Source organism: Artemia franciscana, chromosome 20 (assembly GCF_032884065.1).
Source record: "Artemia franciscana chromosome 20, ASM3288406v1, whole genome shotgun sequence".
NCBI lineage: Eukaryota > Metazoa > Arthropoda > Branchiopoda > Anostraca > Artemiidae > Artemia > Artemia franciscana.
Genome location: NC_088882.1, coordinates 17,762,646 through 17,782,863, shown reverse-complemented (window position 1 = coordinate 17,782,863; position 20,218 = coordinate 17,762,646). Strand labels below are relative to the sequence as shown.

The following is a 20,218-nucleotide window of genomic DNA, read 5'->3' as shown; positions in this document are numbered from 1 at the left end:
TTATGATATTGTATATGCGAGAGTAAGATTTCCGGAGATTATGTCACTCAAAAAGAATGCCAACATAAAAATAAAAGTTGATAAAGAGGGACATCATCTTGGTAGTGCTTGTGGCAACACAAGTAATAAACCCTAGTGCTTGTGTTACCAAGTAATAGACCCTATCGCGAGCTTTCGAGTATTAGCATCCAACGAAAGATCAAAACAAGACAGGCATACTCCTCTAACAATATCATAAACCATATCTTTTCTATGTGCCTCAACTACTACCTGTGCAAAAATAATGTGGTGATAGACAGTGAAATCGCAGGCAAAATAAAAAGTCATTGGCATATAACATCACTTAGGGATGTAAAGACGAATCGATGAAAAACAAAGCGCCACCAAATGTTACTACAACCATCCACGTTTATCAAGAAGTACAGTCAATGAATCCAATATGACCAATGACAAAAATCATATATGACGCCCTATATATAAAGCCCTATATGACGCCAAAAAGGAATAAGTAACCTGTCAAGAGAAAACACGATGAACCATTTTATGGAACGAATTCAAAACACTTAGATTTTTTATAATGATATTACTAACATGTAACGTTGTATATGTCATTATTTCAATAAAAAACACCTCATTGCATTACTTTGTTGTCTCCATTATTTTTTAGGGTACGCTAGCAACTCCGACGTTAAGAATGCTAGTTCAAAACTCGGAGATGCAAGAATAGGGATTCGGTCATGGACACTGTTACCGGGGTCATGGACGGCATTTAATCCATCTTTTAAAACTTTGTAATCAACATAGTTAAAGCTGTTCATTCTTGGGAAAATTCATTGAGTAAACCAAGCCATATTGAATTCATCAGTTAAACTTTATACTCAACAGAGTTAACCTTCTGGATCTTATAAAAATTCAAAGAATAATACCATGTCAAACTTTACTTATCTGTTGATACTTTTTAATCTAAAGATTTAAAGCCATCCCTTCTTGAGCAAATTCAATGAATAAACAACGTCAAAATTCAATTTATCAGTTCAAACTTTACATCAATACAGTTAAACTTTTTAATCCTTAGGAAAATTCAAGGAATAAACCGTGTCAAATTAATTAATTTCTTTAAACTTTGTAATCAAGAGTTAAAACTATTCATTCTTGTGAAAAATCAATGAATAAGCCATATCAAATTGGATTCATCAGTTCAAACTTTAAATTCTAGAGAGTTAAACCTTTTGGTCCTTAGGAAAATTCAAGAAATAAACCACGTCAGACTGAATTCATCACTTTATATTCAACATAGTTAAACATTTTGGTTCTTAGGAAAATTCAAAGAATAAACCGTGTCAAATTTAACTCATTTGTTCATACTTTGTAGCCAAAACAGTTAAAGCTACTCATTCTTGTGAAAATTCACTGAATAAACAACGTCAAAATTTAATTCGTCAGTTCGAACTTTAAATTCAACAGAGCTAACCTTTTAGTTCTCAGGAAAATTCAAGGAACAAATCGTGTCAAATTTAATTTATCTGCTCAAATTTGTAATTAACAGAGTTAAAGCTTTTCATTCTTGGGAAAATTCACTGAATAAACCGCGCCAAATTGAATTCATCAGTTAAACCTTTTGGTTCTGAGGAAAATTCAAAGAATAAACTGTGTCAAATTTAGTTCATCTGTTCATACTTTGTAATCAAAAGAGTTAAAGCTATTCATTCTTGGGAAATTCACTGAATAAACAACGTCAAAATTTAAGTCATCAGTTCAAACTTTAAATTCAACAGAGTTAAACCTTTTAGTCCTTATGAAAATTCAAGAAATAAACCATGCCAAATTTAATTCATCGGTTCAGACTTTATACTCAACAGAGTTAAACCTTTTAGTTCTTTGGAAAATTCAATGAATAAAACGCGTCAAATTTAATTTATTTGTTCAAAATTCATAATCTTTTTAAAAACCTTTGAGTCCGTAGAAAAGTCATAGAATAAACCATGCCAAATTTAATTCACTGAATAAACCACATCAAACTTAATTAATCAGATCAAACTTTATACTCAACAGAATTAAACCTTTTATTTCCTAGGAGAATTCAAGGAATAAACCGAGTCAACTTTAATTCATCTCTTCAAATTTCTAATCAGTAGAGTTAAAGCTACTCATTTTTGGGCAAATTGAATAAACCACGGGCACTGAATAAACCACGTCAAATTTAATTTATTGTAGACTTCACACTCAACAGAGTTAAACCTGTTAGTTCTTAGCATAATTCAAAGAAAAATCGGTGTTAAATTTAATACATCTCTTCAAATTTTCTAACCAGTCCAGTTTAACCTAATCATTCTTGGGAAAATTAACTGAACAAACCAAGTAAAATTTAAATCATCAGTTGAAACTTCATACTCAACAGGTTATACTCAACAGAGTTAAACCTTTTAGTTCTTAGCAATATTCCCAGTCGACATGGTCCGTCATGAGTCAACCCAAATATGTCGGTCATCCCTTAGTTCTAAGACTATCTACCCTAGTTCTGTCCTAGAATGGATGGATTAATGATAAACGATCTATCAACAGGTGGAAGTGACATAATTTTTTTTTATACGATACTGAAAAAGGCTTCTGCCAGCTTTGTCTCTCACTCAGACTATCTGTCTTAGCTTTTTCTTCGATTAGCCATGGCTTGATGGAAACTTGATTTTAGTTTAGAAATAAACGGTTAGTAACGCAAATGTTGCCCCCCTCCCACTCGAGACGCCCCTGCCTCCGTTCGAAATTATTCATTTTCCAAAATGGTTTAATGGTCTATATGGTTTTGCAGTCAGAACCAAGCCTCTAGATGTCTTCCAAATCACCATTTCTTTCTTATGCTATGTGGCGAAGCTGGTTTTATCACACCCTGAAACTAATATAAGTCCGTATTTGAACTTGAAATAGTTTCAAGCAGTGGATTTGGATTTACTTTGAGAAACTCTACAGTTCGGTGTCTCCCCTATAACCTCTATGTGAGGTACTGTAAAAACAGTCCAAAAGTTTAAAAAGCTCTCCGGAAATGTAGCAGTTTTGGACATAAAACAGTTTCAATGGGAGCACATTCGGAGGCAGGATAGTTTAATTCCAGTGTTTCGATTGGAAAACACAGCAAAAAAACAACCCCTCCTATACAGCCCTCAATTAGCTTCTTCAGTTACAGTTGACCCTTCACAATCAAAACTTTTTTTTACGTCAGAACATAGCTATGTATACTAAGTTAGATAGCGATGTACTTGAAGCATCCAAATACCAAAGCACAATAGAAATCACTAAGCATAGACTATGCTTACGTCATCTTCATTTCAATTTTGGTTAAAACTTGACGGAGTTTGAATAAAGAAAAGTAATATTCAAAATTGACAAGTTAAAGTCGACGGAAATATTTAGATTTGAAATAAATGTAGAATCTGAATATTGCCGTTTGTTTTTTGAAAAGTTTTATAACTGAATCCTTGGTCTTTCCCACGTTTCACGGATGTTTCAAGCTGATCAACCGGATTTTTTTTGTACTACAAATTGGTAAAACCCATTCTTTTCTCAATTTTTTTTTGTGTTTATTAAGGTCCCTAGTCAACATATCCGCCTGCAAATTTCAAGTGATTAGAGAAAACAAATCTTTGATCCACTTTGGGCATCAAGAATCAATGCAATCGATTTAATGAAGGTTTTGTCTTCTTCATCAGGATCCAGAGTAACTGCTTTAAGTTTTGAGCCATTGAACAAAATATACCAGATTTTCCTCAATCACGTATGTATGAAACCAAAATTTTTCTCGATTTTGTTTTATCTTAACGGGGGCCCCTTTGGCCTGAATTACATGCCCTGTAAGTTTCGAACCAACAAACAAAAGGACAAATTTTGGCACAATTTCCGATATTACGATTTGATGCAACCAAATTTATTTTTTAAAATTTGTAGTCTGTGTTGGGGTCTCATTGACCCAATCTGCTCACATTTTGACCATGAAGTGAATAAGAGACGGAAAAGAAGATGTTGAGCCCATTTTCGAGCATCACGGATCGATGAAGACAAATCTAATTTCGATTTCTTTTCTACATTAGAGTCCACTTGGCTCAGAGACTTGTGGATGTATCTTGATGACAATCTGAAATACACAATTGCCGGGGTCATGAATCTTTTGGTCTGGGCAAGTAGTGACGGCATAAGGCTATTAAAATAAGCCATAGGGGTATTTTATTGGAGTTACTAACCCCTCAAGACGTTATTACACACACTGGGCCTTGCCCAATGCCGTAGTGCACCTGCAATGGTATAGTACACCTGTCTGTTACGTAATGGGGCTTGTTCACTTATGTCAGTTTTCTTTGGTTGTTACGTCATAGGTTGTTGTTACGTCAAAAGTTGAAATTTTTTGTTATTATTACTATTGTAAGTAATGAGGCTTCTGCTGCATAAAGCGTAATACTTAAGGCTCATTAAAAGTGTGATTTTGCCAATACCAAGGTTTACAATTAATATAAACTAGTATGCAGGTGCGTCTAATAGAGCAATAGAAATGAAGCATTTCCATTAAAACTTCTCAGACATATCCCGTAATAGGGCTTAAATTTACCTCCAATAAGAACCCTCCCCCTGGGATCGGTTTCCATGGTTTCCATCATTCTTTAATTCAGGCTTTTTTTTATTGTATTGTATCCTTTATAAGATTTTTTCACATTTTGTCTTTCCGTTTCTTGAAGTTTAACTTCTTTTCTTGTGATTTCGTGATTTTATATTTGTTTTTTTATTGATAAATTTGTGTATACAATAAACAGTCTGCCTCTTTTAGATATCTTATTCCAGGATGAAGCTTCAATCCGTAGTCATTTACTCAATGAAATATCTAAAGCTAATTCTATGTAACATCCCACTGATTCAATACCTAGCTTAACTTGTCTAGGTCACGTTAGAAAATTAATAAAATTGTAACAAGCAAGTGCACATCAAATGTAACCAATTTCCAGTAATCGATTCTTCCTCCACATGTCAATTATTCCAGACGTAGAAAAAAAGCGATCCATGCATTTTTCGAAACGTTTCCATTAGAAAGTATTCACCCAATCAAAATATTCTGGCACTCGATTCCGTTGAGGCTCTTTTGATTCCTAAAGTGGACAAAAACCTTTGGAATAGAAAGGTTCCTTGAGAAAAAAAATCTTGAAGAGAATGGAATCTCGATGAAAAAACTCTGAAGAAAAAAACACTTTGAAGGAAAAATGGAATCCTGAAGAATAAATCTCTTAAAGTATTATGTAACATCTCATGTATGCATCGTCATTGCGTAACACCCTACGTGTTCGTCTTCCTCAGTCACAAGAGGGGTTTCCCACCGGAGACTGAAGAAAAAAGTCGCGCGAGAATGCGCCATCCTTAACCAAAAGTAAACATTCCTTATTATGTAACAACTAAAAAAATCTTGAAGGAAAACGTCTTGAAGAAAAACATCTTAGAAAACGTCTTAAAATGTCTTGAAAGACGTCTTGATTAAAAATGTATTAAAAACATATTGAAGAAAAATGTCATAAAAACGTCTTGAAATGTCTTGAAGAAAACACTCCATATTATGTAACGCGTAGGTTTGCATCTTGACTAGTCACCCCTGAAGGTTTTATCCTGGCACTCGTAGGTTTTTAAACAATCAAAGAAAAAACTATGATGTGACGTCTACGAATCGACCGTTAAACTCTAACAAGTCCTATGATGTAACAACCAAATAAACCGTTTACATAAGTAAACAAACCGTATTACGCAATAAGCAGGTGTAATATACAAGTACAAATGCATTATAGTGTTTCGTAAGAACCAGGTGCGCTTAATAACATCTTGAGGGGTTAGTAGCTCCAATGGTATACTCTCTATGGGCCAATTTAAAATTCTTATGCCGTCACTACTTGGGCTCATTAAAACATCCCGAGTCCCGGATCTTCTTTTGATCTCTTTTGTCCAAAGCTTTTTGTTTTTAATAGTTGTTTCGAAAAAGAAAGTTTTTTGTGGCTCATAATTTTTTTTTAAGTCGAGGCTCTGGTATTACCTCAGTAAAGAGCCTTGAGCTTCCCATGTACGTAATTATTTCTTTTTCCCCCGGCCACTTCGTATGGAAGGGACTGCTGTAGAAACTTGAAAGGGACTCGTTTCATTAGACAATGAAATTTCTCGTGCCCTTTTCATGGGGCAAAAGTGATTAGAAGGCACCCAGCTCTCGTTCTGTACCCTTTTGCTACCTAGTCCCAGTAACCCTTCCCCTAACATCCGATCAGAATTTACAAATAACCTTTTTCCTAAAATAGCCAGAATGTTCAATAAATGTACCTTCGGAGATGACGTGACCCCCCCCCAAAAAAAAACGGGGCAACGGCCGTAAGTTTTGTTATTTGCCCATTGTTTGCAGATAGGTTTGTAGTAGAAATAAGGAGCTATGGTTTATCTTGGGTATCTGCATGCAGACATACCGTAGAATCATATTTACTTGGGCCAAAAGGCCCGAACACGTTTGTGGGGCCATTGGCAAGGAACATAACCCCCTTCACGTACCATACATGGCCATACATGTGGTCAGCTCATGCTTGAAGTAACTTGATCATTGGCTGAACATTTCTTCATGTGTTCACCGATTAAAATAAGTTTGTTGAATATACTAAAAATAAACAGAAATCTTGGCTATCATAGTGTAAACACTCATCATCATACCTCCAAACAGGGGTGATTCCCCTCCTGTAATTTTCAGACACCCCTAAAAAAAATTTGGGGGTTAATGCTTTGAAACTTAATTCATATAGACCGAGTGAGATAGAAAAGCCGATACCTATATGATCGATCTGAAGTTCCTCGGCTCCTATTAGTCAAATTATGAAGGATAAATATGTTCGTTTTGTGATACAGCCTTATTCCCCTCCCTTCCTTGATAAAAATCCTCTCATGTTTCCTACCCTAAAGGTCAGACCTGCTTGCAACTATATTTAGGATTATATCAATATTTCAAAACGCACAGTAGAAGATACATAAAGTTGGCAACATATCTTTCATAAACCAAAAATAGTTTACATTCAGCTCAAAACAGCCGACAGATACACATCCAACTCTTCTATACGAAATGTCTTGGACTTCTTCTCCCCCCCCCCAAAAAAAAGGTGAGATAGATTTGTGATTTTTCTTATAATTCCCAATAATGTCTTATATTTTCCGTGTAAGACGCCTAATCCATCCACTTCTACGCATCTGCCCCCCCCCCCCAAAAAAAAACAACAAATTTAATGAACGTGGCGGATCACTCCCATTACACTAAATATTCCCTAGTCCTTCTCTATATTTCCGAACTATACTGCTCCTATATAATCGGCCATTATAAGTATTTCTTCAATAGTTTTGTATGCAGGGGGATGAAATCATTAGAATCCAGTAACAATTCTTTAAGAGCGACTCCTGAAATACTATGTTCATTTAATTAGAACAATAAGAAGCTTTTTTTAAGTACTAAAACACTTTAGCGCAAAGAGCGAGGTATTAAAATGGAGCAACCACCCCTCATATACGTAATAATTTCTGTCCGTTTTAGGTTTTAATGTTGCTCCTTACTTTCAGCTGAAAAAACATGTTTTTTTAATTTAATACTTACTTACGCCGCTGTTCCGGTGGTAGTTTGATATCATTCTGCATCCGCACATTGGTCATGTCTGCAGGAGTTCCGACAAAGCCTCCACAAGCTCCAGCTAATGCAGCTATACCGACTCTCTGATAGAAAGGGACGTATTGACCATCTTTTGATACCGCTTGCTTTGTCACCTTAAAAACTTAATAAGTTTAATTGGAGTTTTCTACTTGAGCTTTTAATTCAAATGATTCGGAATGATTCAAAATAAGCAAAATTAGGCAAACATTTTTAAAGAGAGACACTTTTTCTCATTTATAATTTTCAAATGGTGATGGATGTCCTCCTGGCCCTTAGGTGGCCAGACGAGGAAAAAGGGTTCCGAATGAGTATCTGCTGCTTAAAAGCACTTTATTTTCTGAAGTATTCACATAACAGGACTTTTTAACGAGTTCTCCCAACTGTGTCCTATAATCTTATTTAACGACAAATTAAAGAAAAAATAGGATGATCTTAAGGACCGTTAAGATGCTTAATATCATGAACAGCTCATCCGAGTCCATTTTGCCCCTTCAACACCCTACAAATTCTGAACTGTCTACATAAATTACCTAGATATCGCTCTAATCCATTAGTAGGGGGATTCTCACCCCCTTTAAATCACGGACATGAGTGCAATTACGCTACTAATAGATAATCAGAGCGAGTATCTACTTGAGATTGATTTCTTTACTTACGCTTCTTCACCGCGTCTATCTATCTGACGAGTATCCTTACTAACGCCCATGTAAGCATCGCTGCATTTGTGCTTTCCACGAAAAGGAGGAGACGGGGGGGGGAAGGGCAAGCCAAGCACACAGGATATTTTTCACAGTAGCAAAGGTTTCAAATAAAGAATGCTACCAAGAGAAGCGTTAAAGTAAAACCGAATATTAATTTTTTTTGAAGGTCTGCATATCTAGTCTTGCTAGGGGATGAACAAGAACTAAGAACAAACCCCTGTGTACTTCTTTCTAGAAACTAATACTCATGAAAAAAAAATCTTCAACACCATTTATCAAAGCGGATAACGTAATTTGTTTTTATTAACAAGCATATTGAAAGCAGGGTTCCTACGCACTTATCCCCTCTAAAAAAGTTGAAAAAAGTGAATTATTACAAGAAAAGAGAACTACATTTTCTCGAATTCCCGAAGATGTTAATCATTCCCAAATCTTTATTTTTCATTGTGCTTCTCTTTATCGTTTATTTCTATTTACTTAGCTAATAAAAATACAATGAATCACAGCAAAAAAAGGAACATTTGACAGGCACGACAAAAAAAATTAGATAAATGTATCAGACTAAACGGCGTCACCGAGCATGAGATCAATTCCCCTTAGACTTCTTTTACAGCAGCGATGAGATAAGAGCATGCTTTCGTTTTTGAATGCTATCAATCTTTTTTCTATAACTGCAACGTCTTTGGTATGACAGTTCATTTCTCACTGCCCGAGAACTTTTCAGGATAGCCTGAGTGACGTAAATTTCTTCCAGATTATTGCAGTCGATTCCTTTTTTCAGTCTATCAACTCCATCTTCTAACAAACCTTCGGCAACCAATTATTTTGACGTAATCTTTTTCGCTGTGTTAAAAGCTCTACCTGCAGATTCGAAAATTTTTTCTTTCTTTTTTCAGGCTCTTCTAGCAGTTTAGCCTTTTCTTGGTTAGCTTCTCTCTTCGTTTTTATAGCCTCCTCTTGAGCTTTATCGAGTTTCCGCTGAGCTTCAAGATGGTTCAAGTAACTGGCTCGAGCTTCCCATGCAGTCTTCACCAGGTCATATGGACTCCAAGCATTTTCAACCTGTCAATAAATGTCAGTCACGCAATCAACATTCTTTCTCCCATTGCTGCTCTCTGTTCGGACAATCTTTCCTCATAGTGACAAACTCCTGTCAACATTTGCACTTGCATGGGTTAAACAGAGATCTAATTTGACAACACCTGCAAGGTTTGGGAACTTTTATTTCTCAAACAAATTTTCACGACACAGCAAATTCACCCAATATTCGTCAACTCTCATCGTAGCTGCCAAGTCTGGATCCTCCTCAAGGTGCATGTGCTTCCACTAGTCATCCAAAATATCTAATCTGTAGACACCAACTTGCAATTTCGTAGCTATGAAATCAATATTTTTGAAACTTCTCGCGGTTTTTCTCTCTGCAGGATGAAAGCATCTGAAGCTCTTCATAAGTCTGGCAGAGTCGCTATTCGAGGAGGTGCTTTTTAGCAAGTACGAAGCTGAAGCTCTGAAGTGTTCACGTAGACTCATCAAGAAAGATTTCTCATGACGTTCCTCAACATCTTTCGGGTAATCCTAAGGCAACACAATAGCCGCTAGGCTCTTCATATTTGACGAATCATCAAGTAGTTTAGCATCTAGCCTCTTAAAAATTTCTTCAGCACTCTTTTCGTTCAAGATACTTCCAGAAAGCAGTATAATGAATTCCCTTAGCTCTGCGCTGAGATTTTTCGGTTAACTCTGCTAAGTATTCAGCACCGTCTCCAACAAACGGCATCTCTGTCTTCATGGTTGGACTCTTAAGCACTTTTGCAATCAACAGATACGAATTCAAATTCACAAGTCTTTCGTTTTTTTTTTTAGGGATGAACTTAAAAAAGTACTCAATTGATGTTTCCCATTCCAAGAGAACCCTTCGCGAAGCTGGGTCAAGTTTAAACCGCCTTATGGGCTCTTGCTTTATAAATCCTACAGATGCTCTTTCATTTCTTGCTTTATCTTCCAAAAGTCCTCTAATCTAGCTGGCCAGCCTCTAAAGAAATAGCACAACGCAATCTAAAACAGTGAAACATCCAAAATAGCTTCTAGTCCTTTTCGGAAAGTCTTATGGACAACATGGATCCTGCATGTCCCAATATCTAACAATCTTTATTTGATCTCCAGTTATTTGATTTTTTTTTACTGTTCATAAAGCACCAAACTGTTTTATTAAAGAGAGGTCCGTCACTCCCTATCATATAACGGTTTTGAGGTTTAAATTGGCTTCATCAATTACCTTCACAAGCTCACGTTTTAAATCTTCTGCATTTGCACGACCGATAAATTAGGTAGCCAAGAGACGATTGACAACCGTGTTCACTTTCTCAGACCAGAATCTGATTCGAACCTGAAGCTCTTTCTTACTGTATTTTTTTTCGTCTAATCAAAGTTGATAACGTAGAAGGCACCATTTAGATCATCCTCCTAAGTGAGGCGATAAAGCTTCGGTTATGATGTATGCAAGCTTATCAGCTCCAAGAGAAAAGTCCTTGAACATCCCATCCCAAAATATAGCTTTGAATGTAGTTGCAATACCATCACAAGATACAGCAAAAAGATTCGACAAGAGTTTTCAGCATCCAGATAAGTCCAGCTTTAAAATTGTCCAGCCATCAAACAAAGGAAGGAATAAGTTAGAATTAGAAGCAAAAGAGTCTCCAGTAGCGTTAAGGGGGTGATTAAGTGAACTGATGGAACTCGAAAATCCCATGTTAAATTGAAAATTTATATTTAAAAAGTACTCAAGTATTCATTGGCGGAAGATGCCGCTTTTAATATCAGGGCATAGCTTCTTGAAGATGCTACAAAATGTTTGAAAGGATTTTGTTCTATTTCCTCTAATTGCTTAGAAATCTTAGAAAATGTCTAGGTATTTTTCACAAGTGTACTCTATGAAGGATATTGCTTTTGGAACAAAATTGGTACTATCATGTGCAGAAGACAATAACCTATAAGATGACTGGAACCATTTTTTGATGTATTTTCCTGTTTTCTAACAGTCCCCTAGAATATTTTCAGCTACCTGAAATTTTTACAAGTCGGTTGCCATAAAGAATCGTTTCAGATCGCCGATAATAACCCCTAGAGACGAAAATGACAAGCTGGAATAATCAGCTGCTTGTTAATAGTGTGAAATTTTCATAAATTATTTCAATGCAATGAAGAAACATAGAAATGAGAAATAGTCAGGAGCCTTCAGGAAAGTTATGCACACAAAGCCGAAATCATGGGGAAAATTAAATCAAAGCGAGGTATGGAACTGCGAAACTGCGAGAAATTTGGGGATAGGCTAGTGGATAAAGAACCGAAAAGAGTCTAAGGCGGACTATTGCATGGAAGTTGGAAAGAATGGACTGGTCAACCCCAAACGAGGCCACGACTACTTTTACCAAGTACAATCAGTCAGCTTGAATGTGCTCAGCTATATACTTGCTTTTTCATGATTTTTACCCAGAAAGACTTCTACATTGAAAAGATAGACCGCAATCCAGGCTTTTGGACCGAAAAGATTTTTCCCAAGCTGAAAGGATTCTTCATTGATGCTTTGATCCCAAAGTTCCACAGGGGGTTCCAATACAAGAGCCGTACTTATAAGATTAATCGTCTAGTACCGGTAACAGGAAAATTCATTTTCCTTACATTCTATCCTTCTTTGTAGTTACATACTTAATTGTATTGTCATTTGAAATAAAATACCTTTGTTTATATTGCTTGTCCTCCAACTTTATCAAACAGTTCGTAGTAACGAACTGTAGTAAAGAGCAACCCGGCTCAATAGTAACCGAAACTCTAAAAAATGGAATTTTGGTACCAATAGCTACATCAAAAGAATCGCATTTTAATGCTGATTTTAAATATATTAAATAAAAAAACAAGTTTTTTCAACTGAAAGTAAGGAGCGACATTAAAACTTAAAACGAACAGAAAATACTTCGTATATAAAAGGGGCTGCTTCTTCATCAACGCCCCGCTCTTTACGCTAAAGTTTGACTCTTTCTCCCAACTCTTCTTTTTAAAACAGTAAAAAAAAACAGTAAATTTTGGTCTCTTTACACTAAATCTTAAATTTTGGCCCAATTAATTAAGAATGACCCCTGAATCACAAAAGCCGTAGAATAAATAGTTGACATTACTAAAAATACTTTAGCGTAAAGAGCGAGGTATTAGGAGGAGGTGAGCCCCTCATATGGGTAATAATTTCTGTTCGTTTTAAGTTTTGATGCTGCTCCTTACTTCCAGCTGAAAAAAAACTTTTTCATATATATTTTTTCATTGTTTTTTTTTTTTAATAATGTTAGTAAATCCTGCGCTCCCTTCATGGAAATTTTCTTCCCCCATGACCAAGTCCTCGATGGAAAGTTCCCCCAGTATATCCCCCTCTTTTCGACCCTCTCCCCGACCAAAAAATTCTCCTGAAAACACCTGTACACTTCCCAATAACCATTACTATATGTAAGCACTGGTCAAAGTTTTTAACTTGTAACCCCTCCCACGGAGACTATGGAGGAGTAAGTCGTCTCCAAAGACATAGTTATAAGGTTTTTCGACTACGTTGAATAAAATGGCTATCTCAGAATTTTGATCCGTTGACTTCGGGAAAATAATTAGCGTGGGAGGGGGCCTAGGTGCCCTCCAATTTTTTTGGTCGCTTAAAAAGGGCACTAGAACTTTTTATTTCCGTTTGAATGAGCCCTCTCGCAACATTCTAGGACAATTTGGTGGATACGATCACCCCTGGAAAAAAAACAAAACAAAAAAAAACAAATAAACACGCATCCGTGATCTGCCTAAAAGTCATAGAACACTACTGTAGAAATTTCAAGCTCCTATCTGCAAAAATGTGGAATTTTGTATTTTTTGTCAGAAGGCAGATCACAGATGCGTGTTTATTTGTTGTTTTTTTTTTTCAGGGGTGATCGTATCAACCCAGTGGCCCTAGAATGCTGCAAAAGGGCTCATTCTAACGGAAATGAAAAGTTCTAGTGCCTTTTTTAAGTGACCAAAATCTCGGAGGGCACCTAGGCCCCCGTCCCACGCTAATTATTTTTCCAAAGTAACCGGATCAAAATTCTGAGATAGCCATTTTATTCAGCGTAGTCGGAAATCCTTATAACTAAATCCTTATAAGTGTACAGACGTCTTCAGGGGCGTTTTCATTTGGTCTGGGGCAGGGTTGAGAAGAGAGGGATATGCTGGGGAAACTTTTCATGGAGGAAGAAAATTTCCATGAAGGGAGCGCAGGATTTCCTACTATTATTAAAAAAAAAAACAATGAAAAAATAAATATGACAAAGTTTTTTCAACTGAAAGTGAGGAGCAGCATTAAAACTTAAAAGGAACAGAAATTATTACGCATATGAGGGGCTCACCTCCTCCTAATACCTCGCTCTCTACACTAAAGTATTTTTAGAATTTCAACTATTTATTCTACGGCTTTTGTAATTCAGGGGTCATTCTTAAGAAATCGGGACAAAATTTAAGCTCTAGTGTGAAGAGGGAGGTACTGTTGAGGGGGTGAGCCCCCCTCATATATGTAATAAAAATGTGAGAATACAGAAGTTCCTTACGTAAGCTAATTTGTAAGTTACGTATGTCTTTAACTAGTAAAATTTATTTTTACTAATAATTTTACTAATAAAAAAATTCGTAAAAAATTAAAAGTTCTAGTTGCCTTTTCAGGTAACCAAATAATCGGAGAGCAACTATACCTCCTTCCCCGCTCCTATTTTTTTCTCAAAATCGTTTGATCAAAACTATGAGAAACCCATTTAGCCAAAAAAATAAATACCCAAATTTCGTTTTAATTATTCATCTGTGGAGAGCATAAATCAAAACATGCATTGATTAAAAAACGTTAAGAAATTAAATTAAATAAAAACAAGTGTTTTTAACTGAAAGTAAGGAGTGACATTAAAACATAAAACGAACAGAAATTACTTCATATATGAAAGCGGCTGTCTCCTCATCAATGCCCCGGTCTTCACGCTAAAGTCTGACTCTTCCTCTTAACTCTATTTTTTAAAACAGTAAAAAACTTCAGCGTAAAGAGCGGGGCGTTCATGAGGAAGCAGTCCCTTTCATATACGAAGTAATTTCTGTTCGTCTTAAGTTTTAATGTCACTCCTTACTTTCAGTTTTATTTTTTTTTTTAATTTAATTTGTAAGAAAACTTTGGTTTTCTAAGAATCCTCGAAGAAAGCTTTCAACTAAGTTCGCTGTTTAGTTTCGAATTAATGAAATGAGGTATTTTAAATAGCCTATCCCTAGGAAATAAAAAGGAAAAAACAATAAATTTTAAAATGCATTCTATGCATGCCGTCACAGTTGCATATACATGGGCATTTTGTACTTGAGAATGATATTGCTCTTTTGCTCATTTTCTAATCTCCCTTGGTCGGTAACCAAGCTTTGCAAGACACTGTCAAATATATTATTATTTCTCGGCTGAAGCATCTCACCAAAGGAAGCTGTCAATCAAAACCTTTGACAAGACTTGATAATTGGTGCTATTTGAAGTTTTGACAATCGACGATCTCTAGAGAATTAAAAGACAGAAGGGTAACCTTACTTCAATTCTGAAGCTCGATGTTTTCAAGTTCACTTAATCACGGCCTTAACGTGAGAGGCTACGGCCATCCGTAGCTGCAAAGGATTTAACTTATTGCACACGTTTTGCCGATGACCGTCTGTCCTAGTGTGCTACTCCAGAGCTTGTATACCTTTTGAGCAGCTCAAAGTACAGATACAGAAGTACTCGTGTATCAAAAATCGTGAATAATGAATAGGAAAGGTTAAGCATTGGAAAACTACTAAGGAAAAGGCAAATGGGATAAACCTTAGAACTACTTCAAATATTTTACGCAAACTGATCTTTATCTGCCTCCTTCTGAAAGGACATCAGCCAATAGCCTAATCTCGGACTCCAGTAGAAAGGGTCATCAATCCTTTTGCTGCTCTATTTACCTGGAACAGCTTTACATACAAATTAAAACAACATTACAATAACACTTCTAAGGGATACAAAAAGACAGTTTTCAGACATTTATGCTGCGGCTACGACAAAGTCTTCTGCTGTTGAACTTATACCAAGTTGAAACAATGAGCAGCACTGTAGCCCTATCATTTGGTTGAAAATCCAATATTGGAACCTTGTCAGCTGCCGTTGTTACGTCTGTCAACGAAAAAAGTACCTGAGGCTATATATTTAGGGACAGCCTCTAAAAGTGAAAGCAGCACAGCAAGAAAAAACATGTTTTTTTCTCAAATCATTCCATTCTGAAGGGATTGGCTTTGGCCTGGAAGCACAAATTCTAGGAAAAAAATTAGCCATTTTCATAAAAAAAATTGAATTTAGTGACCATTTCTCGATTACAGTGACAAATAGTGACCTGCTTTAAAAATAGCGACTTTTAGTTGAAATAGTGACCACGTAGGAGCCTTGTGAAAGCCTTACGAAATTAAAACTTTCATGGGCAGCACTATAGCACTGTCGAAGTAAAGAGTAATCTGGGTACAATGTATTACAACTAATTTAGGAAAACAGTCTTCTTTTTCTCCTTCTGTCTCTCTTTTTTTTTTTTTTTTATGTGTTTGTACTGTTGCATTGGTGATTTCTCTTTTCATGATATTTATTTTTTTTACTGTTTTATTTGTATATGTTTTTCATCAAGGCATATCATATACAAGGTGTCATTACAGACACTTCGCCAAACACAGCCAATAAAAATTGAGATAGCGATTTTATTCAGCATATAGTTGAAAGGTTCAGTAACTATGTCTCTGGGGATGCATGGAAGTAGAAGAGAATTAAAAAAAAAAAAACGCTGTGTACATGCAGGCTGTCACAAGGGCGTATCCACAATATCTTAGGTATGGCCTGAAGTATGAAGTTGAAACTTACAGGGTCTGTCGTGGGGAATGTTGAGCTAACCAAAAGACACTATGTGCATGCTACCGCTATTGCTATAACTGAAATATTGAAATAGCCGAAAGGTAACCGAAACAAAGAGCGAAGTTGGCATAATGTATTCAGGTGGGAGTTGAACTAAATTAAAACAAACTATGGGCATACAAATTATCCAAGGGGCATACTGGCAATATCCTAGTAACAGCTTATAGTAGTAAGTTGAATCTTCCAGGGCATTATGAGGGAAACGTTCAAGTGATCTTAAGGCAATATGTGCACACTACCTACTGCAATCTTACTAGTATTACCACTACTAACAATATTCCTACTAATACTGCTGTGACCACTGCTACAACTAAGGCTAAGGGTATGCACGTGAAAATTTAAGGGAATCAAAACACAGTGTGCATGCAGGCTGTAAAAAGAACTTCCATTGTTTTTTTTACGGCACGTCGCGTGCCATTGCAAAGCTTTGGTGGGTTGATATTTATTATTGGTACGCCTATTTTTAGTTGTAGCACGTGTGGTGGAAGCCCTGAAAGATCCACAGAATTTAAAAGTGGTTAGTGGCTGGATTCATCAATTTAATATTAAAGTGATAGCCGTCGGCTCCATCCCAAAAAATGATAGGATATTGTAGGGCATCGTAGAATCGATGAGTTTCAGCAATTCTTAACAACTGAACGTTTCGCTTATGAAGAATAATATCTCGAGGTAAAAACTGATCACCGACCATAACGATTGCCACTTCGTCGATAGTTGGAGCATTGTATCTACGCACATGTTGGCCAGTAGGCATTTTGTCAGCGGAAATAACAATTTTATGCGTATCAGTAGGCATCAAATTGATGGCTGTTTTGAACAGACGCACTAAATTATTATTTTCGTGAAAAAGATGTTGCAATTGGGAAACGACTGTCCTTTCAACGTTGGGAGAAATTTCGCAACGTGCATTCAATTCAGAATTTCTATCACTGATGAAGTACAATTGTAAAAATTTATGATTCTCGCCTGAGAATGGTAAAAGGGACCCTGCTCTATGATAAATTTGCCCTTTTACTTTGACTGTAGACATAAATTGATCTGGATTTTCGATTTGGGCTCCAAACGACGTCATTTGGAAACATGAGTTATATTTTCTGATTGGTGACAAAAAACGCTTAGATTCTGACGTAGTTCCAGTAAGGAAAGTCTTCAATGGCTCTGGTGGTGCAGCCAATAGAGGAAGTTTAACTTTTCCTGAGGCGCAACACATTCCCATTGTTTCACCATTGAATTTCAAGGCTTTGCAATAGGGACAAATTTTAGACATAGTCCCGATTTGAACACATCTACTCAAGCTATAATCATCGACTGGGCTGTACCTGAATGCCAGGCGATAACTTTCAGGTTTCTCTGATTCCTCGGCACGCTTTCTTTTCTTACTTTCTCTATCAGCAGCAAGCCTGATTTCTTGCTGTTCTTGTGATTCCTCGGCACGCCTTCTTTTTTCACTTTCTCTTTTAGCAGCAAGTCTGCTTTCGCTTTGCTCTGGTAGTTCCTCGGCACACTTTCTGTTATTTCTTTCTCTATCAGCCTCAAGCCTGTTTCCTTGCTGTTCTTTTGATTCCTTGGCACGATTTCTTTTCTGACTTTCTCTATCAGCAGCAAGTTTTTTGGCATAGACTCTTTGAGCATCTTCCTCGGCTGTTGCCATTGTAAGTTCATCAGTTATTTTAAAGTTAAACATTGACAGATTTCTACGTGAACACATGTCTTAAATATCTTTAATGACGTCACCGTCATAACAAAAATGACGACAACTAACTTCATGACGTCAGTCAACACACAAACATGACGTCACCTTACAGACACATCCACAGACAACTTATTATATATATATATATATATATATATATATATATATATATATATATATATATATATATATATATACTAGCTGTTGGGGTGGCGCTTCGCGCCACCCCAACACCTAGTTGGTGGGGGCGCTTCGCGCCCCCCCCAAGCCCCCCCACGCGCGTAAGTCGTTACGCGCCATATTAGTTACGCGCCATTGTAGTTGTGTCCCTATGTCCCACCTGTGAATATAGATAGATAGATATATATATATATATATATATATATATATATATATATATATATATATATATATATATATATATATATATATATATATATATATATATATATATATATATATGTTTTTAACTACGTAAAACTTGCGAATATACAACATTCTTTGCTGTCCCATTGTCTGTGCATATAAATAGATTGTCAGGTTTACCGACTCTTGAACATGCAACATATAATGGTCCATGGGAAAACAATCCGTATTCAGATCTATACCTCATGATTCTAATGATTGCCCTTGAGCTTTGTTGATGGTGATTGCTAATCGACCATTCCCTGAGTCGCCATCGTCATTTATATATCCCCCTGTGCACCCCGGCGTCCCCTTTGTAGTTATGTCCCTGTGTCCCGGTCGTCATTTATATTCCCTGTGTCCCGGTCGTCATTTGTGTCCCGGTGTTCCAGTCTGTGATTTCTCTTTGAGTGTCCCGGGCGTCATTTATATTCCTTGTGTCCCGGTGTCCCGGTCGTCATTTATATCCCCCTGTGCCCCCCGGCGTCCCCATTGTAGTTGTGTCCCTGTGTCCCGGTCGTCATTTATATTCCCTGTGTCCCGGTCGTCATTTGTATCCCGGTGTCCCGGTCTGTATATACATTCGTTTTTTAGTTTTGTTTTTCTCCTTTATTTTTTTCCTTTTTTCTTTTTTTTCTTTTTTAGTTTATTTAGATTTTTAGATTTTTATTTTTTTTATTAGTTTTTAGTTTTTTTGTAGTTTTTACCATTTTTTTAGTTTTTTTAGTTTTTTTTTTACTTATGTCCTGGTCGTCATTTATACTCCCTGTGTCCCGGTCGTCATTTGTGTCTCGGTGCTTTGTTGATTGCTAATTTATATTATATTTATATTTATATTTTTTATATTTATTAATATTTTTTAGTTTTCTTTTTCTCTTATTTTTCAGTTTTTTCCTTTTTTTTAGTTTTTTCTTTTTTAGTTTTTAGTTTTTTTTGTTTTTTACCTTTTTTTAGTTTTTTTAGTTTTTTTAGTTTTTTAGCTTTTTTAGTTTTTTTATTAGTTTTTAGTTTTTTTTTAGTTTTTGCCTTTTTTTAGTTTTTTCAGTTTTTTTTTTAGTTTTTAGTTTTTTACCTTTTTTTTAGTTTTTTTTAGTTTTTTAGCTTTTTTAGTTTTTTTTCTTTTTAGTTTTTTTTGTAGTTTTTACCTTTTTTAGTTTTTTTTCTTCTTTTGTATTAGTGTGAAATAATTCAGACGTCATATGCGGACAAACACGACGTCACTCGACAGACAGACAGACAGACATAACCCACAAACAACTTATTTTTATATATATTTATTCATATTTTTTTAGTTTTCTTTTTCTCTTTTATTTTTCAGTTTTTTCCTTTTTTTTAGTTTTTTTCTTTTTTAGTTTTTAGTTTTTTTTAGTTTTTTACCTTTTTTTAGTTTTTTTAGTTTTTTTTTAGTTTTTTTAGTTTTTTTAGTTTTTTAGCTTTTTTAGTTTTTTTATTAGTTTTTATTTTTTTGTAGTTTTTGCCTTTTTTTATTTTTTTTCAGTTTTTTTTTAGTTATTAGATTTTTACCTTTTTTTAGTTTTTTTTAGTTTTTTAGCTTTTTTAGGTTTTTTTTCTTTTTAGTTTTTTTTGTAGTTTTTACCTTTTTTAGTTTTTTTCTTCTTTTGTATTAGTGTGAAATAATTCAGACGTCATATGCGGACAAACATGACGTCACCTGATCCACAGATCCACAGATCCACACACAGACAACTTATTTTTATATATATAGAAGATATATATATGTATGT

At 35.6% G+C, this 20,218-nt stretch overlaps 1 protein-coding gene across 1 annotated transcript in view; it reads right to left on the bottom strand.

The window, feature by feature from the left end:
* Positions 1 to 20,218, bottom strand: part of LOC136039829 (mitochondrial dicarboxylate carrier-like) — a 51,208-nt gene that overhangs the window by 18,409 nt on the left and 12,581 nt on the right. Inside the window, exon 3 of the mRNA XM_065723735.1 lies at positions 7,631 to 7,797. Within this exon, the coding sequence (XP_065579807.1) occupies positions 7,631 to 7,797 (167 nt within the window). The remainder of the gene's footprint in view (positions 1 to 7,630; positions 7,798 to 20,218) is intronic.